Source organism: Cryptomeria japonica, chromosome 2 (assembly GCF_030272615.1).
Source record: "Cryptomeria japonica chromosome 2, Sugi_1.0, whole genome shotgun sequence".
NCBI lineage: Eukaryota > Viridiplantae > Streptophyta > Pinopsida > Cupressales > Cupressaceae > Cryptomeria > Cryptomeria japonica.
Genome location: NC_081406.1, coordinates 15,660,029 through 15,687,071, shown reverse-complemented (window position 1 = coordinate 15,687,071; position 27,043 = coordinate 15,660,029). Strand labels below are relative to the sequence as shown.

At 38.1% G+C, this 27,043-nt stretch overlaps 1 protein-coding gene across 3 annotated transcripts; it reads left to right on the top strand.

The window, feature by feature from the left end:
* The first annotated feature begins 22,453 nt into the window (after nucleotides 1–22,453).
* On the top strand, nucleotides 22,454–26,675 carry LOC131035395 (uncharacterized). Of its 3 annotated transcripts, none has more exons than XM_057967096.2 (3): nucleotides 22,454–22,719; nucleotides 22,902–23,230; nucleotides 24,324–26,675. In XM_057967096.2, exons 2-3 carry the CDS (start codon nucleotides 23,144–23,146, stop codon nucleotides 26,151–26,153), a joined length of 1,917 nt encoding a protein of 638 aa, XP_057823079.2. In that variant the 5' UTR covers nucleotides 22,454–22,719; nucleotides 22,902–23,143; the 3' UTR covers nucleotides 26,154–26,675. The 3 variants fall into 3 exon arrangements, with proteins under 3 accessions (XP_057823079.2, XP_057823078.2, XP_057823077.2); XM_057967095.2 differs by having other exon boundaries at nucleotides 22,454–22,737; XM_057967094.2 differs by lacking the exon at nucleotides 22,454–22,719 and having other exon boundaries at nucleotides 22,792–23,230.
* The last annotated feature ends 368 nt before the right edge of the window (nucleotides 26,676–27,043 follow it).

Sequence of the window (27,043 nt, the reverse complement as noted above, 5' to 3'; positions counted from 1 at the left end):
CAGTTGATACACAACAGCAGGAAATAACTTCTTACAGAAAGAAATTATGTTTTCATTCTTTACTTTTTGGCATTGTTGTCAAAGGGGGAGAAGACTAATATAGGGGAGAAGACCTATCAGGGGAGAAGACTGAGAGAAGACTACAGATTTAAATGAAGACTGAAAATAGGAGAGAAGTCTAATGTATGGGGGAGAGCATTTCAACATTTTAGAATCACAGCAATCTGAATCTTTTAAGGTCATATCAATTGGTTTTACCATCAATGCCAAAGGGGGAGATTGTTGGCATTTCAATAAGGATATTGAGAAGGTTGTTGATGATTACGGATATAACTGATTAAAGATGTTTTACTATCTTGATATTATTATTTTGTCATTGATGTCAAGAAATTGATTTTCTAATTCAGTATGATGTTGCCATATCTTGAGAAGTATGATATGAAGATTATAAAGATGTCGGTAAAAGACACAGGAAAGAATATGATGAATAAGGGGATGAATAAGGTATTCAATGGGCAACTACTATCGAGTTAGACAATGATGAGATCATGATGTTTTAGATTGTTTTAACATCATACATATGTTGTAAATTGTAAAGGTTAAATAATATACTATGTTATCAAGCAAAGAACCCAGTCGGTAAACCCTAAGGAACCTAGTCGGTAAACCCTAAGGTTATCAGTATCGGTTAATGAAGGCGGAATGTCTACCGAGTGAAGTTTAGTATTTACCGAGTTGTAACCGAGCTATAACAGAATGCATTAAATGTTTACATGTGGTATTTAATGAAGGAAGCTGATGAGCTAGAGCGGATTAAATGATTGGTATGCCATGGAAGAAGTTTGTTAACAAATCTAAGGCAATGGAAATTCGGCATGAAGATCTACAGCTCAGATTGAACCGCAATACCCTGGCACAAGTTCCAAGACACTATTATGCAAGTTCCATGGCGGGGTAAAACATTTTTAGATTGAAAGATGCATTGAACCTAGACAAGATTGAAGATCTGATGGCTATGATTGATCATGGGAAATGTGATCAAGGAGATTAAGCGGTTACCTAATTGTTTATAAATAGGAAACTATTGATAAACAATGTATGCGAGCAAGTGTATGCACAGGGATGCTACATAGTGATTACCAAGCACAAAAGCTTGAAGACCTGTTAGAATAACAGAGTATAGAAGCCCAACAGATAGACAAGATTAGTTCTATGTCTAGAATGTATTGAACAAATAGGAATCTGCTTTAGCATTTTAGATGTGAAGTTGCAGATAGATTTTTATTACTGTTATTTTGTGAAAGTGAGAGAAAATCTCTTAACCGAGTGGACTTAATAGTCTTATATGTAAACCCTCTAGCAAGGTGACATTCTGATTGAGTGTTTGAAATCCTTTGACAAGATCACTTCTAACAAAGTGAAGATCCTAACAGATCTGAGGGAAATCCCTTAACCGGGTCACATCTAGCAATGTGTTTGTAATCTTTAACAAGATTTGCTTTTAACCGAGCATACTCTAGAAGAGTATATTTCTTAGTGGGTCCCAAATCCCACAGTGGTTTTTCCCTATTTGGGTTTCCACGTTAAATCTGGTGTTATGAGGGTTATGATGTTTATATGCTTTTGAGTTTGCATGTTTGACAGTTTTGGTTTTATTACTGATATATATGTTACCGAGGTTGAATCTGATGTTTTTATGGAAGATTAAGTTTGTATGATTCACCCCCCCTCCCCCCCCCCCCTCTCATCTTGTTGGTTATTGGATTTGTACTTATATTAAGTATCAGAACTATCAATTGGTATCAGAGCTTTGGACTCCGGAAGAAAAGTTTAAAGGCACTTGAGTTAAAGATCCAAACACAAAACTTGCAATCTAATTACATGAAGAGAATTGAATATACAATAACATCACTGCCCAAAAGGTACAGTATGGAAATGAGGAGTCCCAGTATGGACTGCTCTACAAATGGAGTGCAAAATATGAGAAAAAACATGAAATTGTTGCCCTTTCAATTGATTTTTGTTAGGAAGTACAAAATCCAACCCTATACAAAGAAGAGGGAGGCATATATAAAGTATTTGGAGGTAGTTATCAAGTCCTATATGGACATAAGGCATTTTTGTCTTCTTTTTACAAAAAGTGTCCAAAATGACAACTTTTACAAGCAAAATGACAACTTTTGTTGCTCCAAATGGCAATTTGAGCAACCTAACACAACCAACCTTCCAAAACCACCTAGGACTGATTAAAAAAAAATTCTAAACATTTTTAAATGCTTTTCAAAGCATGGCTAAGCCTATAAGGCAATTTTCCACTTTTTAGCCCTTTCGGCCTAGAAGCACAAAATTGACAATTCAAGCCCTAAGAAGCAAAACTTGATCTCTCAAGAATAAAATGAGATCAAACACTTATGAAATGACTAAAAAAACCCTATGAAAACATTCTAAAACTAACAAGACACTTAAGCATGAAAAAATACTAAAAAATGGAGAGTATAAGCAAAACCAGGTGCTCCTGCACCATACTCCCCCAAAGACAAAGAAGTCATGTGACTCCTTGAGGCAGAAAAGAAGAAGGTATTCCAGACTTAGATAAATCACACTCATGTACCCAAGTGGATTTTGAAAGTGGTTTATCTTTCCACTTGATGAGATGCTCCATGTACACTTGATGGCGAGTCCTCTTGTAAACTCTTGAGTCCAACACCTTTTCAGCTTCAGGGATGGATAGAGGAGGCAAAGGCAGGTCTGAAAGTGACTTGTGAACATCTGAAACTCTATCATCCTCCTTAGGAAGCTCACTTTTGAATGCCACCAAATCTGAAACATTGAAAATAGGAGACAAAGAAAGATCAGTAGGCAAATCAATTTTATATGCATTAGAACCATACTTAGCCAATATCTTGCAAGGACCTATCCGCCTCATTTGGAGCTTGCTGGGAACTCCCTTTTGCAATCTAGACTTGTTAAAATGTACCATCACAAAGTCCCCAACTGAAAATTGAACATATCTCTTTGATGCATCCACTCTAGCTTTCACTTTTTGTGAGGTATCTTGAAGAGTTTTTCTCACTTGCTCATGAACTTCCTTCATTGATTGAGCCATGTCATCTACTGTACCACTCTTTTGCTGCATGTTACCAAGATCCCTTAACTCCATGACACCCCTTGGGTGCATACCATAAACAATCTCAAAGGGACTCTTACCACTTGACCTGTTAACACTATCATTGTATGCAAATTCTGCCTGATGTATGAGCTGATCCCAACTTTGGCCATATTCCTTTGTCAAACACCTTAAGAGGTTTCCAAGAGTCCTATTGACCACCTCAGTTTGGCCATCAGTCTGTGGGTGATAAGCTGAACCAAAAGAAAGATTAGTACCCAATCTTTTCAACAATGTCTTCCAAAAATGGCCAAGAAACTTAACATCTCCATTAGAAACAATGCTAGAAGGTAAGCCATGGATTCTAATCACTTCCTTGAAAAACAAATAGGCTATATGACTAGCATCATGTGTAGTTTTTCAAGGAATAAAGTGTGCCATTTTACTAAATCTATCCACAATCACAAAAATGATATCAAAACCAACTGGAGTCTTAGGTAATCCCACCACAAAATCCATGCTAACACATTCCCAAGGCCTTGTAGGAATTGGAAAAGGCTAATAAAGACCAACATTAGAAGTATTACCTTTTTCTGTCTAACAAACCATACATTGCTCCACATACCTTCTGACATCTCGCTACATTTTAGGCCAATAATAGAAACTTTGCACCAACTTCAATGTCTTGTTGAGACCAAAATGTCCACTCAAACACCCATTGTGCTTTTCTTGAATCAGATTCTCCCTCATTGAGCTTTTTGGAACACATAGCTGCTCACCTTTAAACAACAAACCATTTTGTAAAGTATAATCAACATATTCACTATGAAAAGAATTATCAAATGCTTGGCAAACCTTATAGATGGCTGCAAAATCTTCATCATCGGGATACATTCCCTTGAAGCATTCTATGCCAATACTCTGAACCTGTACTTCATGCACTGTTAGAAGCCTTCTACTCAAAGCATCTACTAATTTATTGCATTTTCCTTTATTGTGCTTAAGAGTAAAAGTGTATTATTGTAAGTACTCAACCCATTTAACATGCCTATGATTTAACTTATCTTGTGAATTCAAGAAACTCAAAGCCTGATTATCTGTATAAACAACAAACTCCTTTGGAAGCAAATAATGTCTCCACTTTCTAAGTGATTGAACTAAAGCATAGAGTACCAAATCATAGGAAGAGTACTTCTTTTTAGCATCATTCAACTTTTCACTAAAGAAAGCTACAGGCCTATTATCCTGACTCAACACTGCACCTACTGCAATATTACTAGCATCGCATTCAATAGTAAATAACCTGTCAAAACTAGGAAGTATAAGCACTGGTTGAGAAGCAACCTTGGTTTTCAAAATTTCAAACCCCTTATTTGTTGCATCTTTCCACTGAAACTTTACCTTAACTCCACCTTTTATAGTATCAAGCATTGGTGCACAAATTTCACTAAACCCTCTGATGAACTTCTTGTAGAACTGTGCCAAGCCATGAAAACTTCAGACGTCACTTGCTGATTTGGGTGTAGGCCAATTTGTGATGGCTTCCACCTTGGTTTTATCCATTTTCAAATTTCCACCTGAGATCACAAAGCCAAGATAAACCAATTCTTGTTTCATAAAATCACACTTTTTCAAATTGATTGTCAGTTGTTCATCATATAATTTGTTCAAAACAATCCTAAGATGCTTCAAATGCTCTTCTTGAGTTTTACTGAAAATTAGAATGTCATCTAAGTACACCACTACAAATTTACCAATGAAATCATGCAACACTTCATTCACGAGTCTCATGAATGTACTTGGGGCATTAGAAAGACCAAATGGCATAACTAGCCACTCATAAAGACCCTCATTTGTTTTAAAGGTTGTTTTCCATTCATCACCTTCTTTTATCCCGATCTAGTGATAACCACTTTTGAGGTCAATTTTTGTGAAATACTTTGCACCTCCCAAACAATCCATCAAATCCTCAATCCTTGGAATAGGAAATCTATACCTGATAGTGATTCTATTAATGGCTCTTAATCTGTGCATAATCTCCATGTACCTCCTTTCTTGGGTGCTAAAATTGCAGGTACTGCACAAGGACTTATACTTTTTCTTATCAAATTTTGATCTAGGAGTTCTTGCACTTGTCTTGCCACTTCTTTGTTCTGGTTAGGTGTCATCTTATAGTCTTCTTTGTTTGGTAAAGAGGCTCCTGGTATGAAGTCTATCTGATGGTTAATGGCTCTAGGAGGTGGTAAGGTTGCAGGTGTTCCATCCCTTATAATTTCTTTAAAGTTATCAAGTATTTGTTGCACTTCTTGTGGTATTTCAACCTTCTTCTCCTTCTTTTCTTCCTTGGGTGTCACGATGAGTGAAAATCCCACTCCTTTACCCTCTTCAAGTGTGTTAATAAACTCTTTCTCATTCACTATTAAAACATTTTGATTCTTAGAACTATTGCCCTCTTTCTCTTCATTTATAGACTAAATTTTGTATGTAATACCATCCTTCTGAAATGAGTACGAGTTTTTCTCACCATTGTGTATGGCTTTCCTATCAAATTGCCAAGGTCTACCAAGAAGTAGATGGCAAGCATCCATTGGAAGAATATCACATAAGATCTTATCTTGATACCCTCCTATGGTGAATTCTACCCATGTTTGCTCATTGACAAGAACATGTTGCTCCCTATTCAACCATGTGACTTTATAGGGATGTGTGTGAGGGATTCTTTATAGCTTGAGTTTACTCACTGCTTCTTCTGAAACTATGTTATCTGTGGATCCTGAATCAATGACCACCTTGCATACCTTTGCCATGATCTTGCACTTAATTCTAAACAATGACCTTCTTTGAATAGGTTCCTCCTTGATTGGCTCCTTTATCAAGACTCTGCTCATCATCAAACTCTCACCATCTTCTGATGTTAAGCTCACTTCATGAGCTTTGTTGCTTGCTGCACTTGCTTGCACATAATTCACTTTTCTTTCACCTCCTTCTGATGAAGCCGATTTCTCTGGACATCTGTAGGCAGGGTGTCCCAACTTCTAGCAGTTGTAGCATTTCATGGTGGAGAAGTAGGGCCCTCTTCCTGGTCCACTAGATCTACCTCTACCTGGGTTGCTAGATCCCCTTCCTCTATAGCTGCTCTTGCTATATGAATCCCCACTTTGCTCAATAAGTTTGGATTCTCCTTGGGACCTTTGATCTCCTCTTCCACCAAAAATTCCTCTATGGCCTCTACCATCTCTACCTCTATCTTTTCCTCTGTTGCTTTGTTCTTGCTTTCTCTTATTCTTCTCTTCCACTTTGAGTGCTAGTTGATAACACTTGTGAACTGTTTGTGGACATAACAAACTCATCTCTTCTTGTATGTTCCATCTCAGTCCATTCAAATACCTTGCTACTTTTATACTCTCATCCTCTACTACCTTGGATCTCATGCATAGTTTTTGGAATTCTTCAGTGTAGCTACTGACATCTAAGTCTTTTTGTCTCAAGTTTTGTCTTTTCCTATGTAGTTGGATTTCATAGTCTTCGAGAATATAGGTTTCTCTAATTTTGGTTACCATTGCCTTCCAGGTGGCTATTGGTTTCTTACCCTCTTTCACCCTTTCCTCTTGGATGAACTTCCACCAAGTTAAGGCTGACCCTCTCAGCCTTGATTTTGCTACTTTAGCCTATTGTGCTTCAGTGATTCCTTCACATTCAAAATGGTTTTCTAGGCCTTCAATCCATTCTATAAGAGCATCTAGATCCATCTTTCCACTGAAAAGAGCCACTCCCTCTAAGGTTTTACCACTCATGGCTCTCAAAGCCTTCAAGAATGGTTCTTGCTCAAGAACAGGGTTGGGTATGGGAACCTCATCTTCTATTGCCACTATTTTGCCCTTATCTCCAGCCTTATCATGGACTTCTTCAGTCTTAACTTCAACTTCAACTAGTTTTGTTGCTAGCTGCTCTAACCTCTCTCTAAGTGCTCTATTTTCTTCTTCTTGGTCTTCAACGTTCTTGGATAACTCTGCATTAGTCACCATGTTTTCTTCTAAGTATTCTATTGATCCTAAGTCAATTTGTTTACTCTTTTCACCTGAATCTTTCTCAGGCTCTGATACCACTATGATAGGGAGATTGAGTGAGAAGTTGCTCAACTAGTCTAAATTGGTTTAATTAGTCAAGTGGACCCAAGGATATGCTTTTTATTTTGTGTTCAATTAGTTTTTGGCAATATCAAACTTTAACACCCACACCTCTTCTCAAACAACCACCCTATTATCTTGTTTCACTCCCTTGCTCAAGCTCATCTCCTCAAGGTTACTCAAATCCTCCACCATAGGTCCACACCCCTAGATGGTATCTTAACTATCAACATTGATTGTATTAGGCCCATTAGGTTTATTTCAACTGTCCTTCAAGAGTTTGGAAGGTTCTAACATCAATGAGGCAACCGGGTTCACTTTTTAGTAAAACATGGCTAAAAAGGCTACTAGCCCGTGGAGGCCTAATTTGAGTGAAATTTGCTTATATGGTGCAACAATGGCCAAGAAAAGCTAGGAACATGACTTGGAAGGTGTATACAAGGTCCATACTCAAATATTTTTGAGGTCTTAGCTCCTGAGAGGGCAGTATGAGGACTGTCCACGTTTTGTGGCAAAGAAGTAGGGTTTTGTTCACGCAACAAAGGATGTCTCTTCTAAATCACCAACCAAGATTCCAAACTCTTTTATAACCTCTGCCATATCATTTTTAACTATTATCCAACTCTTCCCTGCATGACATTATGTCAAACACTTGCTATGCAAACTGAAAAAGGTAGAAAAATGACTGTTTTTAGCACTGTCACTGCTAATTCACTGTTTTTCCTGCACTTTGAAGGGTTAGAACTTCATGGAAACCTTTACCCAAGAAAGTAGACATATCCAAACACTTTTTCATCACTTTCCACAAGATTTCAAAGCATTAATATGTTCTTTAATCAACTTTGGATGCAAAAAAAATTAAATTCCCCAAAATTGGGTACTTATTGCCAACTATAACTCAACACACATGCAAGGTGAAATAAACATTTTTTGGAGCTCCAAATACATCCAAAAATCCAAGGAGACTAGTTCAGACCTCTGCCTCAAGTTTTCTCACTCAAATTGGTCTTTGAGCAGAAACAAATTTGGTCTTATTCACATTGCTAGCCAAATCCATCTCCAACTTGCCTAGCATATGCTCAAGAGCACTTCTTTTTCACAACCCTAGCCAAAATGGGAAATATTTACACCATACATGTGCAATACAACTTGTCTAAGTCCACCCATGGGAGCCCAAACTTGGAATTAGACAAGTTGATGCATTTTCGAGGCCAAAACCCTTAACAGGGCAACCAAGGAGCAAAAATGAAACTTTTTTGTACAATCAACTTCCAAACACAAAACCTACAATATAATTACATAAAGAGAATTTAATATACAATAACATCACTATCCAAAAGGTACAGTACATAAATGAGGAGTCCCAGTACGGACTGCTATACAAATGGAGTGCAAAATATGAGAAAAAACATGAAATTGCTGCCCTTTCAATTGATTTTTGTTAGGAAGTACAAAATCCAACCCTATACAAAGAAGAGGGAGGCATATATAAATTATTTGGAGGTATTTATCAAGTCCTGTATAGACATAAGGCATTTTTGTCTTCTTTTTACAAGAAGTGTCCAAAATGACAACTTTTACAAGCAAAATGACAACTTTTGTTGCTCCAAATGGCAATTTGAGCAACCTAACACAACCAACCTTCCAAAACCACCTAGGACTGATTAAAAACTTTCTAAACATTTTTAAATTCTTTTCAAAGCATGGATAATCCTATAAGGCAATTTTCCACTTTTTAGCCCTTTTGGCCTAGAAGCACAAAATTGACAATTCAAGCCCTAAGAAGCAAAAATTGATCTCTCAAGCACAAAACGAGATCAAACACTTATGAAATGACTAAACACAACCTATGACAAAATTTTAAAACTAACAAGACACTTAAGCATGGAAAAATACTAAAAATGGAGAGTATAAACAAAACTAGGTGCTCCTGCACCACCATGTTTACCTGCGACACCTTTGCCTTGTGCGCCTCCAAATGATCAGAACAAACCGTGAGCATTGATTCCATTCTAGCCAGCTTGGAGAAATCATTTTTAGTCAAAGATTTTGTTTCCTTGATGGACTATATCCTTTCCTGGAAGAGTTTCGCCATTTCTGTAGCAGCTTCGATTGTTTGAGCATCTTCTTTCATAAGTTGGATGTCAATGCACTTAGGATATTTTTGCATTGTGTCGATTAGATCTATCAATCCCTTCAGCAATCTTGTAGATTCCTCATGGCCCTGTTTGATGATTGAATTTTTCCACTCTACATTTTTCTTCGACACATATAGTACATTGTCATCCAAACTCTCCACAGGTTTCTCAGCCAAGAACTTTATCACACCAAATTTTTGGACATTGTTCATTTGCACAAGTACTGCCACCCACTTAGTCCTTTCCTTCTCCCAAGCAACAACTTCCAATTCCAATTCTTTGCTTACAGTCACAGAGCCTTCATATACTTTCACCAAACTGACAATATAGTCTAAGCCTTGTTGTATTATGAGATCAAGCCATTTATTGAACATCTCACAGAGCATTCTATTCCTCTGAACCTGATCTAACATCTTTTGGTTCACTGGAGACTTGGGGTCGAAGGATACTGCCACTTGTGACAAGGGTTGGGGACTTGGATGGTGTATGGCATTAATGTATTCAACCATTTGGGTGATGATTTGCTTCAACTCCTTTTTATCTTTTTCATCCTTCCATGATCTCGAAATCATCCTCTTTGTGGAGGACTCCAAGTGTTTGACATCAACCGCTCGTGAAGCAACACCCAAATCAACTTTCTTCACAATGAAGTCATCTTCAGTGGCTTTGTCCGAGTCTCTGCCTAGGATAGGTTTATCTATATCGATTCTCTAATGACTTGTTGCCTCATCTACCTCAAGAATTGTCTATGTTTTAAGTTTCTTTGGCTTGGACACTTTTCCAAGACACTTACTAACCATATCTTCCATAGGAATTGTGATTGGAACCACACTGCGTTTCTTCCCAATGGAAGCCTTTAACCATTGCGGAGTGCTTGAAGGTTCTTTGGACGGAGGGGTTGACTGAGTACTCGGTGAATTGACAATAGTTAGGGTGCTCATTGGATCCAGATCACCCTCTAGTTCTTTACCTGTGTCCATATCTTGTGTTGGGGGTTCATTCAATTCCTGTTGCTCCATTATTATTTTAACTTCCTCACTTGGATCTAGGTTTACAACAATTGCTGGCTCTTTACTCTTCTTCTTGCTTCTTGCCTGAGTCACTCAGACTGGTGAGGAACTTAGCAGGGACCTTTTTGATCTTTTGGGTTGAATTTCCTCAACAACTGGCTTTGTACCACCTGCAACATTAACAATCTTGTTAGCAGTTGAAATAGGAAGTTGAGTTGCTGCATGCAAACCAACTCTTAGTTCATGGGAAGACATGAGTGATCCTTTTCTAAATTTCTAATCCCTTAACCATTTCGCAGTTATCCTTATAACATTGAAAGTCCTGGCCTAAATGTTTTCGTCTTCCTTTTTATCTCAGTCAATCTCAGGGATTGGCTGCCCTTGAACTTCCTTATTAAATTCAGGATCTAGAATGTCCTCCCCTGTTTCCTCCTGTACCCCTGACACATTGATGGGAAGTCTCATGGTTATTACTTGTTGTAGAGTAAATCTTGACTATAGCCTCTTTCTTACTTCATACTCATCACTACAATTTTCCCAGTAATCTTCCAACTGGGGTTCATGACAGAAGTGTTCATCTACATTTAGGTTTTCAACAACATAGCCCCTGCTATCAAACTTTTGTCTAGCAACATAGGGCTGAAAATTCATCTTCTTAAATTCCAACTCCAAATTCAAAGCATCAGACACAGACTTACAGTTGCAGTATCCAAGTTCAATGGGAAAGGCAACTCCAGATTCACCTTTTGCCCCTAACCTTTTATCAACATGAGCTAGTTGTCTGCTCACTTCAATGAGTACAAGGCTATCAAAGGCGTACCTAGGTAGCTTGAACGGTTCACCTTCAAAACCACCTACCCGAAGATAAGTAAAACTAGGAAATTGAATGAAGAAGATGCCATATATACTTATCAATTCCATAGCTTCAACTGACATTCTTTTATTTACATCACCCTGTAGATCAAAAGCAAGTCTTCCTACAAAGACACCATTCCATCTGACAATATGTTCCACATATTTCTGTTGCTACAATAAAGGATAGTAATCATAGACTTTCATACCATCCACCCATGGTTCATTGAGCAAGCCGTGCCAATCTCTAGTACAGGCTAATATGTAGAATATATAAGAAGACATATAAAAGCTAGACATGCCCACAAATTTACTTAAACCTTCACAGAGTCTCTTTGCAATTACTTTCGCCTAGTCAAGATATCTGTCACTTGGTAGAAGCACCTGAATATAAAAATACATCCAGTCCTCCCAAGAAAAGGAGTGTGAATTCCCTTTTAGCCTATTCAACAGTATAACAATGTCTCGCACTTCTGTGATGAAGTGCTCCCTGGTAAGGGGCTTCGACATCCATGACCCTCCCTTTTGAACTTTGAGGAGCTAGTTTCTTGCAATTACACTTCTATATTTACTTTTCTTCTCAGAGAAGAAAGCATATGAGGTCCCAATTGACTAGTCCTCATATGAATCCTTATGTGGGATTCCCATCGCCGCCATTACTATTTCCCTGTTAATATCAACTAACAACTCACCACTACTAGTTCTTATACATCTATTTGCAACATCATACCTATTCATGTAGGCTATTACCAAATCTGGGCATGGGGCAGCAACCGAAAATGCGGCGGCTTCAACGAGACCACTTCTTACAATTTTCTCCATCATTGAACCAGCTTCAAGGTTTTTGGCTCTTTCTAAGAAATCCCCTAGGTCGACATGAGCTAAAGAAGTATCATCTAATTCTGGCAATATGCTCACCAAACAAATGAGCCTAATCCTTGGTTGTTGTCAATACTTTTGCCAAGCGAAACAACTCAAGCTCCTCCAAATGAGTAGATGAAGAAAGATTACAACAAATTATACCAAGCTTAAGAAGAGTATCCACCACACAAAGGAGGTCCACAAATCTACAACAAACTCAACTACAAGAACAACAGGAGATAAGTGATACAACCTCAGAAAGTGAAACATACATAGAAAGTGTGATAGATTCTCACGACTATGAATTCCTATATGATCATGATGTCAGCCCACAAGCAATAGACACGACATATAACAACCAATCACCCATTGTTGATGAAGATATATTAGGTCATCCAAATAACCAGGTATGCATGTTATTAGGATCTTTTACAACAGAAGGAAACAATGACTTACCCCTTATACATTCATATTTGATTGATTGGGGACGAGAAAGAAAACCAACTCTAGACTGGTTTGAGAATGTTGAAGCTATTGCAGAATTTCTCGGGGTCAGATAAGGATTTCCACAGGGTGATCACAAGGTAGGATTTGCTATAGACTTGGATAGAATGACATACTTTGGAGAGGCAAATGCCTCTGTGACAGAAGATACAAATGAAAGTGGTCGCAATAGCAAAAGAAAGTTAGACAACCTCCCTATTGAACAAGATAATTCAACATTACTCATGGAAGAGACTGAAGAAATCAATATAGCAGAAGGAGAAGTTGTACGTAATATTCACTTAGCAAAATCATTAAACTAGGAAGAAAAGGACAAACTGTTCATACAGTTCTTCAAACAACGCCTAATCTTGGTCCTATGCAGATATGCCAGGTCTAGATCCAGAATTGGTGTTACATCATTTACCATTGCTACCAGGAATCAAACCGTACAAAAAAAAGCTAAGAAAGATGCATCCACATATTGCATTACTGGTCAAAGTAGAACTCCAAAAGCTTCTAGATGTGGGCTTCATTAGACCTATTGACTATGCATAGTGGATATCCAATCTGGTACCTATGACTAAGCCCACTGGGGGCATAAGAATCTGCACAGACTTCTGAGATCTAAACAAAGCATGTCCTAAGGATGATTTCCCATTACCTAACATAGATATGATAGTTGACTTAACTGTTGGGAATGAAATGCTTTCATTGATGGATGGATTCTCAAGATACAACTAGATTAGGATTGCACAAGAAGATCAACACAAGACGACATTTACTTGTCCGTGGGGAACATACCGCTAGAACATCATACCATTTGGTCTTAAGAATGCAGGGGCAACATATCAAAGGTCTATGACAATATTATTTCATGACATGATTCACAATATCATGGAAGACTATGTTGATGATGTACTGGGTAAATCACATACAAGAGAAGGTCACCTAGAATTCCTGGCTAAGATATTTGATCAATTAGAACAATACAATGTCGGATTAAATCCAAAAAAGTGTGTGTTTGGTGTAGCAACAGGCAAACTTATAGGCTTTATTGTTTCTAATAAAGGAATTGAGTAGATACAACAAAGGTCAAAGCAATCATGGATATGCAACCTCCATCAACACTCAAGCAGATAAGAGGGTTGCAAGGAATATTACAGTCTATAAGAAGGATCATAGCACAGTTAGCAGATAAATTTCACCCATTTCAGTATTTACTCAGAAAAGGAGTCACCTTCAAATGGACAAAACAATGGCAAGAATCTTTTCAAGATTTAAAAGATTATCTTATGAATACTCCAGTATTAGTTCCACCTACTCAAGGAAAGCCCCTATTACTATATATATCAGCAACAAACTCATCTTTGGGAGCCTTGTTGGCACAACACGATGATCAAGGAAAGGAAAGAGCAATCTACTAAATAAGTAGAAGCCTAATTGGATATGCGCTTAATTACACTCCTATAGAATGAGCATGTCTAGATGTGATCTTCGCATCTCAAAAGCTTAGACATTATATGCTAAGTCACAAAGTTCAACTCATAGCATGATTTGATCCACTCAAATATTTGTTAAGCAGAGCAACATTAATTGGAAGATTAGTCAAGTGGGTCATGATTTTAAGTGAGCTTGATATAGAATATGTGGGCAGAAAGGCAATCAAAGGGCAGATTATAGTACATCAGTTAGCAAATGCTCCCTTGCAAGATAGTCACCCACTACTAATAGATTTTCTTGATGAATCTGTGTTTACATTGACAACATCAACCATGTGGAAATTATACTTTGATGGATCCTAAACAAATCATGGAGCAGGAGCCGGGATTCTATTCATCACCCCTCAAGGTGATTCTATCCCTAAGTCATTTAGAATCAATTTTCCCTATACAAAGAATATCGTTGAATATGAAGCTCTCATCATAGGACTTTGTACCGCCCTACAATGGAGGATAAAAGAATTAGAAGTGTACGGTGACTCACAATTGATTGTAAATCAAGTCAATGATGACTATAGCACAAAAGATGATAAACTGATGCCTTATAAATGATAGAAGATTACAAAGAACACTTCAGTAACATCACTTTTGAACAGATTCCAAGGGTACAAAATAAGGTAGCCGACGCCATGGCTACAATAGGGTCTCTACTAAACATGCCCAATAATGAAACTCAATCCGAGTTTATTGTAGAACAATTAATGGTACCGACATATGAGATTACCTTGAATCAGAATATGTATGTGTAATTGTGGGTCATGAATCCCCATGGTATAATGAGATATACACATACTTACATACTCAGTATATGTCTCCCGATCTGTCCAGAATTCAAAAGAAAACTCTTATTCATCAGACATCCAAACACACTATTATTGTTGACACATTATATAGAAAGATCCTTGATGGAGCACTTCTCCGATGTCTTGATTTTGAAGAAGCACAACTTGCCTTAAAAGAGGTACATGATGGGGATTTTGGTGCACATCCAAGTGTCCTGACACTATCAAAGAAGCTATTAAGAACTGGATACTATTGGCCAACTATGGAAAAGGATGCCTATAAATATGTACAAAAATGTAGACAATGTCAAGTGCATGGAGAGCTCATTCATGCGCCAACACAGGATCTCCAACCTATCACATCACCCTGGCCATTTTTACAATGGGGGTTGGATATAGTTGGTAAAGTTAATGGACACAAATTCATCTTAACAACTACTGATTATTTTACTAAATGGGTAGAGCCAATCCCTCTTACATACACCACAGGTAAGCAAATAGCAAAATTCATGCTTAATTACATCATCTGTCGGCATGGGATTCCAATGTGCATAGTGACTGACAATGGACATCCATTCAAGATTCAAGAAATGAGAGAATTGTGTGAACAATTTCAAATACAACAGAGATTTGCAATGCCATATTATCCAGAAAGTAATGGACAAGCAGAGGCAACAAACAAGACAATATTAAAAGTCCTAAAGAAAGTTGTCACTGATGCAAGATGGGACTGACATCTCGAGTTAAATCCCACTCTTTGGGCTTATAAAATAGGAGTACACACACCTACAAGAGCAACACCATATTCATTGGTCTATGGTACAAAAGCAATCCTACCTATTGAAATAGAACTACCATCTTTAAGAGTCTCCTTAAAACACATCATATCAGAGGAAGACTATCGGGTTGCAAGATTACAAGAGCTGGAAATGCTCGATGAAAAGAGACAAACTGCTTTAAATCATTTGCAAGGTTACCAATACAGACTGAGAAGGAGTTACAATAAATGAGTATGCCCAAGAAATTTTAAGTGGGAGATCTAGTTCTCAAGGAGAACCAAAGGAACCTAGCAGAACGTGAAAAGCCAGGAAAGCTTGAACCTAACTGGCTAGGTCCTTTTATCATAACAAGGGTTATAGGAAATGGAGCATATAATTTGGCTACCATGGGGGGAGATCCACTCCCTCACCCTATGAACAACATGCACCTTAAATGATACTGTATCTAAGGGCTGGGTTAGTTTAGGTTTTGGTTTTTACATTGCATCTCATTTTATTCAAAGTACTACATCACATATAGTTTCTTTTCAAGCACATCATATTCACAATTTTCATAGCATATAGTTTATGCATTTACATATAGTAGCATCAATAAAACAAGGCAACTCTCCAAGTTTATCATTTGTTTGCATTCAAGAGAAACAAGAGTCGTCTCCTTTCTTAGATATTTAAACATGAAGTCTTTGAGATCCTAAGGTCATTCATTTTCAACATTACCCTGTGACGACGCTTTACTTATGGTTGGGTAGTGATTTCACTATTTGAGACTTGTTAACCCCAAATCTATCAATTGTTATATTTCAAACACATTAATAAAATCTCTAATTCATTTGAGACACCTAGTTGATCATATGACTAGTGAAAATTCTAAAATTCTACTTCAACGCCGTTGTAATTGTCACACCCAAGTGGGCTTCATTACTTAGAAGTCAAGGCAGAAAATAAAAAGAAAATGTGCTATGCCAAATATTCATCTCAAGGCAAAAGAGAAATGATATATAACTGAAATATCACGCATACAGATGCGACAAAAATCTTGACTATGGGAACATGCGAGTAACTCCATCAGGGCTATGGATGCCTACTGGCAATAGAGAAATATTCAAGAAATTACAGTCTATAACCTCGTTGGAGCTCTAAAAGCTTGCTGGCAACGAGGCTCTATTCGGGATGCTTTTGAAGTTAGGATAATCCACGTAGCTAGTCATATAGGATGCTAAGGATCTTTAGTGAACACAAGAGCATGAATTAACTCATTTGCACACACATGGGCAAAAGAAGATCAAAGTTTCAAGAACCAATGGGGAAGTTTTCCGTGTCTCCATTTGTAAATCCTAGTCACTAAGTGTGTTAATTTGGATGTTCTAAGGGACCTTAAGGACCGATTGATCGCTTATCTATGAAATGTTTTGTACCTCCAATTCAATTGGTGTATTACAAAATGCTAAACAAACACAGTCATCCTTGTTTGAATATGAAGTGCATCTACATCTTGCATATTTTATTAACATAGGTCATGTCAAAAATTCATTGTCTCCACATGCATTCTGCAAATCATCATGTCATATAGGTTTGCATACTGGGGGCATACCTGAAAAAATCATAAAAAGTCCTTATAAAAATAAAAAAAAATTAAAAAAAAAATTGAAAAACACAAACTTCAAAAACACTGAAAAACAAAAAAATCCAAAAAAATTGAAAAGCACAAAAATCCTACAAATCATAAAAGCCCTGAAAAAATACCAAAAACATTCAATTACGATCCTGAAAAAATCAACCAAAAACATCTAAATATCTATCCACAAAATCCAAAAACAATCAAAAATCAATAAAAAAACTTGCAATAAAATGTCTCGCAAGAATCAAACACCCTAGCAGATATCCAACAAACACTTCGCACAAAGTTAACAAAGGATATGACTATCCAGTCAAACATTTGCAATCATCCGATCAAACTGTCTTGTCAATCGTATCATATCCATATCAAGTGATCATTATCTTGTCTTAAACAAAGATGGATACACTCGAAATCAGACAAATCAATCTTAAACGGGGTCCACAACTTTATGAGATAAGACATTATCAACTATCACATCAAGCAACTGAGAACGAAGGCACAAGATCAGTATAGCTGTTGAATTTTGTCCAGGTCAATCTTTATCTTTTATCATTTGGCGACAGATTGTGTTCCTATGCTACTCAAGGATGTCCACAAGTGACTAGAGGAGCCATGATGGGCATATCTTTTTATTTGTTTGTTGTTTGTGGTGTGAACCAATGAAGTTCTAGGGAAATTTCTCTAGTGGGTGTCTGTGACAGGAGCATTCAGCTTGTGAATGCCACACATACCTCGACCCCTAGTGTAATTCCCAGAATGGAGGGTTTCACTCATTGTCTGCTACGTGTTTGTTTCTTCAATGAGATATCTTTACATCTTGGTTCCTTATACCCTGATGTGCTAAGCTCCATTGTTCAATAATAAGGCTCAATGATGAATATATATTGCACAATAAAAAATGACATAGGTTTGTGAATCAATCATTCTCATTTTCATTTCATTTTCTTATTGCTAGTTTGCTGATTCTTTTCCTCGCCATCTCTTTCTAAATCATTTTCTATCATCTAACATTATTCTTTCATCAATCTCTTCTTTCTTTCATCTTACTAACATTTCTTCAAAGTACATCTGAATCAAAAGGGATAAAGCAATATTCTGACATTATCATACAAAAACAATTTTGCATTCATATAGTTTAGCTTGCATTCATTTAAAACTTGCATTCATATAAACAAATTGGCATTCATATAGTTAAATTGCATTCGTATAGTATAGTTGCATTATTATCATATAAGATTGCATTAAGTTAATCATTACATCATAAACCATATAGAATTCATTGCATCCATAGAAATCATTTATAAATCATATAGGCATGCATCACCTGAAACATATAGTCATACAAAACATACATGGAACCCAATGCATAATAGATTGCCGCCAAAAAATGCATATCATATATATAACTCAAAGAAGGTAATGTGTCAGAATACAATCATCATAAAACAAGCCCAAAGGCTCAGATAACATGATCTCAATGTCTCAACCCACATTGCCTCTATCTTCAGGTGGATCATGCCTGCTAGATCCTGCCCCAGGATGTCCCGAAGATGCTCGAGGTGGACCCATAACACCACCATTGTTGGTCCTCCACATATAAGTCCTACTAGAACTAGAATGACCTCTAAACTCACTAAAGCTCAGAGCTCTCTGTGCCTTAGGTACATCATCATGGTAGAGCTGTCTGTAATAAAAGGCCTCCTATATACCATAGTAAAGTCTATCTGAATGTCTACATGCATCGGCACCTGGAGCAAACTGTTGGTCATAAGTGGCCTAAACCACCTGCATCTGCCTCACTGCATCATCTCTCTCCCTCTGGAGATGATCCCTCTCACCAGCAATCCAATCCCTCTCTCTCTAGAGCACCCTAATCTCTGTGGAATAAATCTCGATGAACATCTCGTCGCTCCCTAAGTCTGGAAACCTCATCCTCTAGGCTCTGATCTGCGCTCTCAGAATCTGCGGATCATCATCATCTCCATCACCACCTTGTCCTCCATCTCCACCCCCCTCTACTGCAGGTGCATCCTCCAACTCAGGGATGTCATCATCATCATCATCTTCACTGCTCGATGACTTTGAAGAATCATCCTCGTCTCCACTGCTCCTAGACTTGGTGTCTCCACCGATGTCTACATCCTCCTCCCCCCCTCATCTCCTCCTTCCCCCTCCTCTCCTCCTCCCTCCTCCTCTCCTCTATCATCTCCCCTCCTCTCCCCATATCAATCCTCATCCGCTGTCTCAGATGACATATCTGCTGAGTTGTGATAGGAACCGTCAGATCAGTCAGTGGAATAGGCCTATGTCTGTCCCACCATGCATCATACTGAGGTGTAGTCCCTGGATCTGCGACACCTATACTCCAACCCCACTGTAATGCCTGAAGAGCATCGAACTCTTTAGCAGCCACATGTGGCTATATGCAAGCACCCCAATCAGAAACCTCACGACTAACACGAGAAAAGTAAGTTGTAATAACGGGTACTACCTGTACCTCTCCAAATTGCCTAAGTACCTGTCCTAGTAGGTACATCTTAATAATCCTCTGCATCTCCACGATCCTCCCAATGAGATATCTCCGTTGTCTACAAAAAGGCAAGTGTTGAGCATCATCTGCCCAACCAGAACAATCTAAATAAGGTCTCCAAATGAAATGCTACTGGATATCAATCTGATGTCGCCAGTACAATGTGTTACCCGATCCCCTGTGTCTAATCCCAGGTGTATATCTGTAAGCATATGGCTCCTCGGGCTGCAGGTCAACATGAATCACTGGTCTCGAGATAGAAATGTTCTCCCAAGCCCAAGTCTGGAGCAATGTCACACCACAACTGATCGATCGGTATCTCAAGTAAACAATGTTGTGCATCTAATAATAAACCATCGCTAATAGACAAGGACCCCATGCATACACTCTCCGATGAACAATCATATCATGGAGCACTCTGCCCCATCCAATTGGAAATCCATGACCTCGCCTATCAGGGATAAGCAAGCCACCTATAATACTGCACAATACTATAGTGAGATCATCATAGTCCAAGTGAGCCCATGGGATATCATAATGACCACTAATCTGCAAGTCCTTCTCCTCATACTCAAAAAGGGCACACAGTCCTACAATGCCATCGTTGTGATCATATACAACTCTCGCTCCATGGATGAGAATATGCAGTATCTGCCAGACATCCTCTAAGGTAATAGATGCCTCACCAGTAAGAAGATGGAAGGTACATGTCTCAGAATTCCACCGCTCTACCAACGCAGTGATCAAGGCCCTGTTGGCCATAATCTCTGGCAAATGTAAAACATGATACAATCCCAGATGGAGGATATGCGCAACCTCCTCATCGAGTAACTGGTCTCGAAGATCAAGACCACTGGGTCTACTCTATTAGCAGTATAGCAATTCAATATTCTCCTGCACAGTAAAAATATTGAAAATGTCAGATATCATTTAACACGATAAAAAATGATCATACGCATGACATAACACAACAATTTTACAACTAATGCGTAATACTTAATACTTATGCCTAGCATTTGATACTAATGTGTTACAATAGACACTTTTGTGTAATTGTTAACAACAATGCAGGAAGAAATTAACTAATGCGAAAAAAGACAGATGCATGCGTAACACTTGTGACCTATGCGTCACACTTATGCTAATGCGGTATGTTTATGGCTTATGCGTAACATTAAGTGCGGATGCGTAAATATCGACAGGCGAATGCGTAATGCTTAATAAAACATGACTCTTGGAAAAATAGAAAAAAAAAACAAAATCAGGCAAGAAATAGAGCAAAAATTAGGAAACATACCATGTCGCCCGTCCCTGGTGGTCTCTGATAAGAACCTACTCGCTCGGACAAGTGCAGACGTGCCCTAAAGCCAACCATGATGATCAATTACTCACATGGAAGCACTAGACTCGCAATGATCTCCAAGAACTCAAAACAATGCAAATGAGCGAATGAAAGGGCAAAATCACTATTTATATCTCAAAATTAGGGTTTTTTTCACTCCAACAGACATGCTCCCCTTGAACTTCAATGAACTTGTATGCTACCCTGAACTTCAATGAACTTGTATGCTAGTCAAACAATCTTGAAATCGCATGAAACTTCACACGATTGCTAACTATAGTTATATCGAAAATATGGTCTCAGTTTCACAATTTGAAAGAAATATTACATATATATTTAAGAACATAGCTTTAAATCATACACTTCAGAAGTCAACTAAGTTGGACCAAGAGCCACCACTTAGAATTCCACTTTTAGATGTTCTTATGGGGAATTGAACTTTGGTCTCCACAATGAAAACCCAATGTTTTTGACCAATTATGAAGGTGGTGTGTAAATAAAAATGGATTTCTTAGAAGTGATTCTAGATATTCTATAAATGATTCTAATGAATTTGCTAGTAAGGAACTTATAGTGATCTAATATTAATGCTCGTATAAATAAGATATTTGAAATAAATATTCAATTAAAAAAATCATATACTTCAACTAATTTTAATTTAAAGATTATAATACTTACATTTTAGTGTGTGATATTTCATGACATTTGAAAGCTAGTCTCTCTTGATTTGATAACTTTGGCTAATGCAGAGAGGTAATTGAATTGAAAAAGTTTGTCCCCTATATAGAGAAATGGAAAACTTGTGATTCATTAAAACCATGAAGAAAGAGGGAAGTTGAAGTAGTGGTGGATACAAAAGTAACATTTAGGTACAATCTAACCTTGGCTTGATTGCTTAACTATGCAACCCTTTTTCCTTTTAATAATACAATTGTCAGCTCACTTTTCACAAGGGTTGAGTGTAGTATAGTAAAGTGGTCTCTTAAAAGAGATGCACAATTATATACATGTGAGGAAAAGCAAGAAAATCTTTGTTTCACAGCTTTGCTTTAGCACCAATTCACCCAGTCTACACGTGATGAGCCAGCCCACAACAGCCCTGATTCAATTTATCACCTCCTCTGCGAGCAATCATATGTTGAATTTTCAACAAAACATCTACTTTTACTTTGCCCACTTGACTTATTCACAGTGTCTCAGGAGACAAAAACACAGAATAATATTTTCAACTCAATTTATTTGATTAGATTACATTTTCTCTCTGAATACATTTGGTGTCAAAGGCTTAACTTTGACATACAATATGAGAGCCTTCGACCGACAGTTGGCTGTTTCTGACAATGCGCCTACTTACAGGTGGCAAGCTTGTCCGTAAGGCTTACAAAGGACACATAGTTTTATGTCAGTGAACTGCAAAAGTTCAGACTTTGAGCATCCGCCAGTAAATGCCGTAGTTATAAAACCTGATTTAGAATTAATGGGGTTTTCGGGCGGGCCGCCAGTCATATTGGGTTTTGAGGAATTTAATTTTGGTGGCCATCTACGCGGTCAAAATCTGATCTTGGGAACGTGTTTTTTGTGTGTTTAAGGTGTGATTAAGGATAACAGTGTGTGTCTTTGATGATTAAGTAAAAACCAAGTCATTTGGAAAATTAAAAGAGGTCCTATATATTTTTGCGGGCACTTTGTTGTTTATAATTAAATGTATTGGACTGCTGTTCTCAGGACTGGTAGGGGCTAAATGAATGATTGTTTGTTGTGGAAATGGCAGGAGAGGCACATGGAGGAGGGGCCTGATGCACTTTTCTTGTCAAAAACCTGCTGGCATTCCTTTTATGTTTGTGTTTTTCAACTGCCGGTATAGATTATCTTTCAAGGTCTGAGAAGAATTCAAAGGCGCATTATTTAGGATTTTGACTGGGGATATAAGCTATTGATAAGATTTGGACCTGATGGGAGCAACAACTTGTGGGGAGACAAACTTGGCACCAGCAGTTTGATGCATCACACACAATGTCTTCTGAATCGCTGGTTCCCTCTCCTCCTCCTCCCCCCCCTCCTCCTTCCATGAAGAAGCATTGGTGGCTCAGTAACAAAAAGGTGGGTTTTTTTTTTTTTTTCCACTTCTCTCCTCTTTTCCTGGTTAGTATGGATCTGAAGCCTGTGGCAGAGGTGGGCTTTTGAGTATTTTTTTTTGGCTCTGATCGATGATTGCAATACTTTTCTGCCGTGTTTATCCATGTCTGTTGGGGTCAAGGGTCTAGTTTTAGTGGTTTGAATGATGCATTTGTAGGTATGTCAAGCAACAAAAAATTATAATTTTTTCGTTTTGTGTATTCTGCTGCAATGTGGTCAAAGGAGTCCTGCAGTTCAGTATAGAGCGTATGTAGGTAGTTTGGGTCTGTATCTTATTGCGCCCATTTGAATGTTAGGGATTCTTTTGTGAAAATGTAGATGGGCATTGTGATTCGGTGGTTCTAGTCCACGTGATCATTTGCGTTTTGAAGGAGTTGTTTGAAGTCTGAGGTAATTGATATTGGCTGTAGCTTTTCTTAACACTGATGTTTTGTAATCTGTTATAATGTGTTTTAAGTTGGACAGATTTCATGCAGTTTGCTTTACACAGTCACACAACTGGCCATTGGTTCTTTAAAAAATTTCTATGATATCAATGTGTTTCGTGTTTTCCAGTTTTCATGCGTTTGTCCATATGTCCAATGGCTTAATTGATGGACCTGAATGTTTCTTTGAGGCATTTTGGATGAATAGATCACTGGTTTGTCGTCATTTACATTTTAGAAAGCTTTGTCAAGCATTTCAGACGAAGTTTCTCTTCCTAGAGCTAATTGCAGAAGTCGCATTTGAACTTTTTAGATCTTCTGATGTTACCCATGAACAACTTTTAAACTTGAATGAGTATGAGTCCATTTAATTGCAGATGTTCGGCCAAGCCGCCAACTGCAAATTGCTTCACTGTCTTTTGGGTGGTTTTCTTTTTTGATGTTTTTTGCTTCCAGAAATGAAGAATGTAGATGGCGTTATAATATTCGAGCTATTTCTATGTCAAAATTTGGGGTATCAGTTTGATGTAGTTAGTCGTTCTGTTTCTATGTTTCTATCTCAAAAAGTTTTAGAGCTAGTTTGATATTTAGATAAATTTAGTTTTTTCTTATTTCAAGTTTGCTTGACGCAGCTTGCAGAGAAACATTTGAGTCATGCACAGGCATTACTGGGAAACCAGGAGTCTAATGAGATCTATTCGGCACTTAATCTCCTTGATGCTGCTCTTGACTTATTTCCCAACTGGGAGAAAGCCTTGGAACTCAAAGCAAGAGCCCTCTTGTACCTCAGGAGATTTAAAGAGGTTGCAATCATGTTGCAGGAGTATATCCCAAGTGTAAGGTTCAGGGAGGACATATTTTCTTCTGAAAGCTCCCCAGTATCTAGAGAAAAAGTGAAGCTCCTTCCAAGATATGTAGAAGATGAAAACTGCAGGGCAAATGCTTTTCTAAAATGCTTCTCAGTGTCCAAATTAAAGAAGAAATTGTTAGCAGGGTTGTCCAAGAGATGTGAGAGGGAGGAATGGAGGTATTTGGTTCTTGGACAGGCCTGCTGTCATTTGGGTCTCATGGAGGATGCACTGCTTTTGCTCCAAAGTGGAAAAAGAGTTGCATCTGCAGCCTTTAGAAGAGAGAGCATTTGTAGGAGCGATGACAGCTTTTGCTCTGAGAATTCTGCTACAGACGCAGAAGTAGTTAGCCATTTGCTTGGGAATATCAAGCTTCTTCTTAGAAGGAAAGTGGCAGCAATGGCTGCTTTAGATGCTGGTCTGTACTTAGAATCAGCAAGACATTTCTCAAAAATTCTTGATGGAAGAAGGGGTACCCCACAAGGCTTCATAGCAGAATGCTATATGTTGAGGGCCACAGCTTATCAAGCTGATGGACGCGTAACAGACTCTATTGCCGATTGCAACAGAACACTTGCATTAGATCCCACTTGCATGGAAGCTCTAACCACTAGGGCATCTCTTTTTGAAACTGTAAGATGCTTCCCTGAGAGTTTGCAGGATCTGGAACACCTAAAACTGCTTCATGAATCCATTCTTCGTCACCAGAAGCTGCCAGGGCCTATTTGGAAGCATCCAAATGCCAATTTCAGGGACATTCATGCAAATCTTCAGCATTTGAATAGTAAGATTCATACTATGAAACAGAGCCTGTCCAGTTCTTACACAATTGATTATTATACCCTCATTGGTTTGAGAAGAGGCTGCTCAAGGACAGATGTTGAACGTGCTCATCTGTTACTTTGCTTGAGGCACAGGCCAGATAAAGCCTCACATTTTGTTGAGCGGTGTGAGTTTGTGGATGAAAGAGATATTGATGCTGTTAAAGACCAGGCCCGTGCATCGGCCTTAATGTTGTATAGATTGTTGCAAAAGGCTTACACATACATAATGACTTCTATTATGGAAGAAGAAGCAGAGAAACAGAAACAGCTGAGGGCCATTGAGGCAAAAAAGGAAGAGCATAATGTACACGTTAAAAGAGTGCCTGAGAAATATGTTAAAATTACTAATGTATCCTTTATTGATACAAGAGCCAGCTTGAAGCAATCGAGTTCTTTGAAAGAGAATGAAGCAAAACAAAGTGCAATTGATCCTTCAGATCCCAAGAGAAAAGATGTCGACAGTGATCTCCAACAGGTTATCCTGGAAACAAAGTCGACATCCAATGATACATTAACGGCCAGCACCTCTTCTTTGACTTGCAATATACAAAGTGAAGCTCCCAAGGTGAGTGATGCATCTCCGTTTAACATATACAGTTCTGTTCAGGACGACTCGAACATGCAAGAATTGGCAGACAGTTCTGTTTTCCAGGCAGTCTCATGCAGGGATTTAGCAGCTGTTGGGACAATATTGTCACATAGTTTTCATTCAGACACCTGGATGACTGGGCATCAGGGGCACACCTTAAGGTCCCTTCCAGTTAATTATGAAGCACTTAGCTGTTCATGAGTTATTTACATGGCTATTTCTATCTCTGTCAGAATGTTTTTTGAGGGCTCGAATGGGACTTAATCAAGGCATGCCATTGACTGAGGACCATAATCAAAATCATTACCCCATCCAAGGTTTACTGTGTTTTGCTGCGGTGAAGAACATTTGAAATTATTGAGTTCTCATGAGGGGGGCCATTGTAAAAATTAGGTTAAGGGTTCCTTCTTGGGGAGTCACAGAGAGCCTTTGTCTGATTTCAAAAGCAGTACCTCTGTGATAGCAATCAAAGGATTCGTTCTTATCATAATGTAAAGAATTGTTCTTGCAGAATAATCCTTTGCTGTGAACCACACTGGACAAAATGAACTCTAGACCATGTTTGAAAGCTTTGAAGGCACATGATCTCTCTTTACATTTAGTCTATACTGGCTTTGTAAATGTCAATTTTATCAGTTGACTCCGTGGATGCATTGTACCATCTCGTAACTATGTCATTGATATTGCAATTTTGGGAATACTGTTGCTTGTTTTCTTGCTTTTTATATGGTATTTTTTCCATGTCAAGAAAAGAAAGAAATTTTATGTTTTTTTTGCATAGAATACTAGACGGTGTCAGTATAATATGAGGTTTTGTGGATTTCATTAGTTTGTCACCCATTTTATAATATATTTGGTCCTTCATATCTGGAATCTACTGACTCGCTTGCATGCGATAAGGTGGATGTGCCATAGAGGGCGACTGCATTTAGTTTTATCTGGTGGTGCTGCATAGGAAATATGAAATTATATGCACAAAGTGCTCCCATTAAAACATAACATTTTCATACACAATCAAATCCAGAAACACAAAATTGATATTTACATGGATTGTGGAAATCTGTTATGGATTGTCCTCAAACAAAAATATG

Excerpts from the sequence above, each read along its gene's own strand:
- LOC131035395 (XM_057967096.2), top strand. The coding sequence starts at position 23,144 with ATGTCTTCTGAATCGCTGGTTCCCTCTCCTCCTCCTCCCCCCCCTCCT. Across the intron at positions 23,231-24,323 it reads GGTGGCTCAGTAACAAAAAG|CTTGCAGAGAAACATTTGAG; the intron begins GTGGGTTTTTTT and ends TGCTTGACGCAG.